General features: G+C 53.4%; 1 protein-coding gene across 3 annotated transcripts in view; it reads left to right on the top strand.

Moving 5' to 3' along the window:
- Positions 1 to 6,449, top strand: part of SRC (SRC proto-oncogene, non-receptor tyrosine kinase) — a 40,531-nt gene extending 34,082 nt beyond the window's left edge. For all 3 annotated transcript variants that reach the window (XM_019633461.1, XM_019633460.1, XM_019633459.1), the window contains 5 exons: positions 605 to 784; positions 2,018 to 2,094; positions 2,838 to 2,991; positions 3,153 to 3,284; positions 3,581 to 6,449. In XM_019633461.1, the coding sequence (XP_019489006.1) occupies positions 605 to 784; positions 2,018 to 2,094; positions 2,838 to 2,991; positions 3,153 to 3,284; positions 3,581 to 3,789 (752 nt within the window). In that variant the 3' untranslated portion in view covers positions 3,790 to 6,449. The remainder of the gene's footprint in view (positions 1 to 604; positions 785 to 2,017; positions 2,095 to 2,837; positions 2,992 to 3,152; positions 3,285 to 3,580) is intronic.
- Positions 6,450 to 6,680: the final 231 nt, after the last annotated feature.

Below are 6,680 nucleotides of genomic sequence, written 5' to 3'. Positions count from 1 at the left end.
TTTTCCAGATGAGAGGACTGAGGCTCAGAGAAGGGAACTGACCCATCCACAGAGCACTGCCGGCAGGAGGCAGAGGTGGGAGTCAAACTCTGGCCAGTCTGACCCTCAAGCCCTTGTACTTAGTGTGATGCCTTATTTTTGGGGGAGCATGGCTCTTGTTTGGGTGGCCTTGTCCTGAGATTAGCTCCACCTCACCCCCAGCCCTGTTCATTTGCTAGTGCGTAAGGCACCTTCCCAGAAGGAACATAGTTACCCAGGAGAGAGCAGTTGAGTTGGAACCACAGCCTCCCATCCCAGGCAAACGTGCTGCTTTATGGGACATTCCTAATAATCGTAGTCCTGACAACAGCTACTATTTCTTGAGCATGTATCAGAGACTCAGCCTTGTAGCAAACAGCCCTGTGAGGAACATCCTGTCATTGTGTCCATTTTACAGGTGGGAACTCTGAGGCTCAGAAAGGGCCTGGGCCTTGGCTGGGCTTATCACATGGCCAGGGAGGCCAGAGCTGCAATTGGTACCCAGGCAGATCCTGAGTCCCTTTGGGATGGGAATGGGTATAGGGGCCAGCCTCCACTGAGGCAGCCTGTGTCTCTCCCTATACAGGGACCTGGAACGGCACCACCAGGGTAGCCATCAAAACTCTGAAGCCGGGCACGATGTCTCCAGAGGCCTTTCTGCAGGAGGCCCAGGTCATGAAAAAGCTGAGGCATGAGAAGCTGGTGCAGCTGTACGCCGTGGTGTCTGAGGAGCCCATCTACATCGTCACAGAGTACATGAGCAAAGGTAAGGCCTGGCGACCAGCACCGAGATGCGGGCAGCCCCTTGCTGGACCGCCTCTGAGTCAGGGTGTTCACCACAGGGCAGACAGGGACAGGCTTCACTGCCCCCCAGGCTGCATTATACCTCTTTTTTTCTTTTTAACTTTTTTTTTTTTATTAGTGTCGGTGTACAAAGCAACATAATAGTTAGACATTTACACCCCTCACAAAGCAGAATATACCTCTTTAAAGGTGGAATGGAATAGAGCCAGCTTCTCGTGTTGATGGCAAGTTAAGGCAAAGGTTGCCTTTCTCGTTTCATTTTGTTTTTAAGCAATTTCCCACAGTGCATCTTGTCTCCCTCAGTTTGCTGGTTTTCTAAAGCCGTTTGTCACTTTTTAGGGCCCAAAGAGAACTCTCCCAACCCTCCAAGTTGAGCAACAGCAAGTCCCTGGCTTGACATTTACTTAATTTTAAAATCAATTATTTTTTAAAATTCTATTTTTTGGAGGCACAATTTATATATGATAAAATACACCCATTTTAAGCATCCAGTTCCATGAGTTTTAACAAATGGATACTCTGTGGATCCCTTACCATGATCAAGGTATAGAAGATCTTCATCACCCCAGAAAGCTGCCTTGTTCCCTCCCTCTTTTTTTTAGAAATTTAATTGGGGAACAGTGTGTCCCTCCAGGACCCATCAGCTCCAAGTCAAGTAGTTGTTTCAATCCAGTTGTGGAGGGCGCACCGCAGTGGCCCATGTGGGAATCGAACCGGCAACCTTGGTGTTATGAGCACTGCGCTCTAACCAAGTGAGCTAACCGGCAGTCCCTGCCTTGTCCCCTTTTGATGACAATATTCTCCAGTCCCAAACCCAGGCAACCACTGACGTGCTTTCTATCATCCTAGATTTGTTTATTCTAGAACTTCATTTATGTAATCTTTTACATCTAAGGTTCTTCCTTGTTGTGTGTATCAGCAGTTTGTTCCTTTTTTTTTTCTTTGCTGGATAGTATTCCGTTGTATGGATGGACCAGACTCTGTTCACCCAGGGGTGTGCATTCTGTTATTTGCCATCCTGTTTGTCTTTTTGAGTGACAAATGCTGAGTGAGACTTTGTTCAGAGACGGGTTTACATAAAATCTGCAGCGGTTAAAGGGAGGTGAGCCCGGCCAGGTGGACAGGATCTGGGAATCACTGCTTCTTGGTTCAGGGAGGACCGGTTAGGAATTAGAGTTGCTTTCTCTCTGCCCAGGAAGTTTGCTGGACTTTCTCAAGGGGGAGACAGGCAAGTACCTGCGGCTGCCTCAGCTGGTGGACATGGCTGCTCAGGTAAGTCAGCCCCTCCTACATCCTTGGCTTGACCCACCTGTCTCAGCAAGCTCTGGCCTCTTGAATGCCCCCTCTAGGAAGCCTGCCTTGGTTGCCCCTGCACTCACTGGTCTCGCCACATGTATTACTGGGACCACTGATAGGTGCTCCAAGTGGTGGTGAGTGGTGGTCTGGGCAGAGAAAGAACCCTTACCTGGGCATCAGGAATCACTGACTTGCTGTGGGACCTCAGGCCCCAGTTTTCTTCTTTGTGAAGGTCATTCAGTCACTCAACAAACATGTATTAGCACTAGTTTGCTGTAGATGGCACTCAGAAACCATTTTTTCACTTGGTCCCTATAACAATCTGGGGAGGTTGGATGGCTGTTATTCCATTTAATGGATGAGAAAACTGAGCCTCAGAGAGGGGACTTAGGACAGCAGGCAGGACCTGGCACTGTGTCCCTGGGGCATCTGGGCCTCTTTTTTGTAGTCACCCCACTTCCCTGACTGCATCTTGTCTTATGCTTCCCCGTTGCCATTTCCCCTTTGTCCTGTGTCCCCTCCTGCTGAGTGCAGGTCCTGCTTTTTGTGCCAATAGCATTTATTGTAAACTGACTTCACTTGCTGGAAGAACTGGGAAGGACAGGGTGTTTGGTTGGCTCTCCTTCCTGGGATCACCCCACCCCTGGACATGTGCCCTGTGACCTGGAAAGGGCATGAGCTGGCCTCTGAGCTGTTATTCCCTTCTGTTTGGCCTACAGATCGCCTCAGGCATGGCCTACGTGGAGCGGATGAATTACGTCCATCGGGACCTCCGTGCTGCCAACATCCTGGTTGGAGAGAACCTCGTGTGCAAAGTAGCTGACTTCGGGCTGGCTCGGCTCATCGAAGACAACGAGTACACAGCCCGGCAAGGTGGGCAGGGTCTAGTCAGGGGCCGTATGACCTTGGGAAGTCATGCCCCTTCCCTGAGCATTGGTTTCCTCATCTGTCAAGTGGGGATGAGAAGGGTGCCTATCTGGCAGAGTGGTCATGACATTCTGCTGAGTGTACCCTGACCTTTCTTGCTTCTGCAGGTGCCAAATTTCCCATCAAATGGACGGCTCCAGAAGCCGCCCTCTATGGCCGCTTCACCATTAAGTCGGACGTGTGGTCCTTTGGGATCCTGCTGACAGAGCTCACAACAAAGGGACGGGTGCCCTACCCTGGTAAGAGGGCACCCCACAGCCCACCTTTGGTCTCTGAACCACTCTGCCCTGGGTGACCTTGGACAAGCCACACCCCCTCCCAGGCCTCAGTTTCCCCATCTGTATAAAAAAGAGGTTGAACACCTGATCTTAGGCTCTCTCTCTGGTCAGGGCTTCCAGCCTTGGGGAGGGGCTTATTCATGGTCACACCTACCCTGTCCTAGGTGGGAAGCTCTCTTTGTTATCCCCATCCCCTTCCCCTCCACCCCACACACTTTCCTCCCCAGAGCCAGCCTCACTCCTCCCTCTGTCCACAGGGATGGTAAACCGAGAGGTGCTGGATCAGGTGGAGCGGGGCTACCGGATGCCCTGCCCGCCTGAGTGTCCCGAGTCCCTGCACGACCTCATGTGCCAGTGCTGGCGGAAGGAGCCAGAGGAACGGCCCACCTTTGAGTACCTACAGGCCTTCCTGGAGGACTATTTCACATCCACCGAGCCCCAGTACCAGCCTGGAGAGAACCTATAGGGAGCAGGCTACAGGGCCAGACTGGCTTCTTGGCTTGGATCTGGGGCGAGGTGGCCCCCGATGCGGGGTCCTGCCTGCCTCTGCCTGCCCACTGCTGATCCTCTCTGTGGGGCTGAATTGCCAGTGACGAGGCCCCTCCTTCTTTAGTGGCGTGGAAGGGCTTGGGCCCTCGGGCAGCCCTGAGGACGGGGTCCAAGGCTGGCAGAGTGACTGCGTCCTGGCTCCCCATCCAGCCACATGCCTCCTCCCTGTCCCTGTCCTGGAGCTCTGCGTGACTGACAGGAGGGACTGGGAACGACCGGGGCCGAGGCCTTTCTTTTCCCAGCCTCAGCCTACCCCACACATGGCCTCCTTCCCACTTCCACGCCGCCCAGGTCTGTCTCCAGAGCTGGCCAAAGAGCCTTTCCAAAGAGGAGTGATGGGCCCTTGGCCGGTGGCCTGCCTGCCACCCTGCCCCTTACTGTCCATTCCTGAAACACCTGTTGGTGGAGGCCACTTGGCTCCCTGGCTTGGCAGCCTGAGGCCTAGATTGACTCGATGATGGTGGGTGGGGCGGGCACCTCCCTCAAACCCTACCCTTCTTAGACCTGAGGGACCCTTAGAGATCATCAGTTTTTTTTTTGTCCCCATATTACCCATGGGGTAGCTGAGTCTGGGGAGGGGTAGTTCAGAGTAGTTCAGGGTTGAGGTGGGATCAGAACCCGGTGCTCCCTCTGTTTTCCTCAGGAACCAACAAGATTGTCCTCAGAGGCATCATGGACAGACCGGCAGCCCAGGGGACAAGGGGTCTGAGGATGGGTTAGAGAGAGCAGAGAGTCCTGCTGCTAGTTCCTGCTCAGCGGGGCTGTTGTGGGGGGAGAGAGTGGAGGTGGATGTGGGGCTGAGCTAGGAATGAGGGGTGAAGGTGCAGATATAGGGAGGCAGATTTCAGTCAAAATGCAGGTGGGTTTTGACGTTCAGGGCTAGCCCACTGTGAAAGAGAGTGAGCTCCCAAGCTCTGGAGGTAATCAAGCAGAAATAGAAGATCCAAGTGGTTGGGAGGCTCTGAGTCTGGCCTCAGGAGGGAACCCTAGGTCCTCCTTTGCCCAGTTTGTCCTGTGTCATTTCAATGCCTGGCCCCTGCTCTCCTCCCCACGTTGGCGTCCCTTAGCTCATGAGCAGGGAAAGGAGTGCCTAGGCTGGGGTGGTGGGGGGAGATGAGGGTGTCCAGTACCGTGCACAAGGACTGGCTGTGTGACCTTGGGTGACCCTGGCTCCCTCTCTGGGATGCAGCGTCTGCCTCCGTCTGTGGCCATGGGCTCTGTAATTACCCCACCCCTGTCCAGACCCTGTGGCCTGGCATCACATAGTGAGCCCAGCCCGGGGCATCAGGGGACTGTTTTGGCCCTAGCTCTGCTGTTCAGCCTTAGGGTATGTGGTGGTTTCTCCCTGGGCCTCAGTATACCCTTCTTAAAAGGGGTGGCTGACCGTTTGGGGCGTCTTGCCAAGGGCCCTGTGTGTGTGTGTGTGTGTGTGTGTGTGTGTGTGTGTGTGTGTGTGCACGTGCACGTGTGTAATTCCTCCATGTGTGTCCATATTTAACATGTAAAAATGCCCTTTGCTCTGTCCCCTAGACACATTGTACATTTCACCCACAGCCCCCCATCATAGCAATAACATTCCTGCTGCCAGGGATTCTCGAGCCAGCCAGGCCCTGCCAGCGGGGAAGGAGGCCAAGTGGTGCCTGCCTATGAAATTTCAACGTTTCTTTTCATACATGTTTATTACCCAAGTCTTCTCCTATCCGTCCCAGTCAAATCGGGGCTCGCTCAAAACAGCGTGCTCTCAAATCCCCTTCCAACTGCCCAAGGCCCTTTGTATAAGGTGTCCTAATACTGTCATTTTTTTTTTTTAAAACAGTGTTTTGTAGATTTCAGATGACTATGCAGAGGCCTAGGGGACCCCTGGCTCTGGGCAGGGCCTGGGGTCCTGCATTCACAGTCCAGGCTTGGTGGGGGGAGGGGGGTATCCAGAACTGGTTGTACATACTTTGCATATTGTCTGATTAAACACAAACAGACCTCAGAGTTCGGCCAGTGGTTTATTGAGCATCTACTGTGTGCCGGAGAGTGAAGGGGTGGGGGGCAGTGGTGAGGACAGACTGATCAGAGGAACCTCTGTGTGGCCAACAGTGGTGGCTGGAGGGCTCCAGGCCAGGGCGTGGTGTGATCAGACTGGAGATGGCCACTTCCAACTGTGACGCACCAGATGAAGCCCAGGACGCCCCAAAATGTGAGCAGTTCAGGACTCAGACCTCTGGGTGGATGGTGGCGGTTGACACCGGGTACTGAGTAGGGCTGTCAGGCTTGTGTGGAGTTGTTGTGTGTTCACGGGGTGAGGTGGCTGCGTGTATGTGCAACCTGTGTGTTTCCCAGGAGTGCTGAGCTGGGTGGGAGGTGGGGCTGGATCAACAGAAGTCCTGGATACTCTGGAGAAAAACCCCAAGACCCTTTCTCTCCTTCCTTCTCCCCAACCACCAACCAACGGACGGATGCAACCTGGGAAGTTAGTTCATGTTGTCACAGCCTATGCGGAGAAATTTGTTTTACATCAGATGACACACCGATCCGTGAGTCACCTCTGGCCATCATACTTTAATTAAAAACAAACTTCAAACTCGGTATATTACTCTGTTCAGTATTCTTTTCACAAACGTGAGGCCCCGTGGGTGTGTGCCTGCCGTGGGAACATGAATAGGAGCTCCCAAGGAACATGGATTGAGATTGTGGCATCGTCTTCTATTGGCTCATGTGTGCCTGGAATGCGTGTGCTTTTGTGTTCATGTGGGTGTATGTGGGCCTGTTTGCCCATGGCTCTGTGTGTCTGTATACATACGTGTCCAGGTAGCGTGC

Source organism: Hipposideros armiger, unplaced genomic scaffold (genome assembly GCF_001890085.2).
Source record: "Hipposideros armiger isolate ML-2016 unplaced genomic scaffold, ASM189008v1 scaffold_1316, whole genome shotgun sequence".
NCBI classification, from domain to species: domain Eukaryota; kingdom Metazoa; phylum Chordata; class Mammalia; order Chiroptera; family Hipposideridae; genus Hipposideros; species Hipposideros armiger.
The sequence above is the reverse complement of the archived record's forward strand: the minus strand, read 5'-3'. Positions and strand labels throughout refer to the sequence as shown.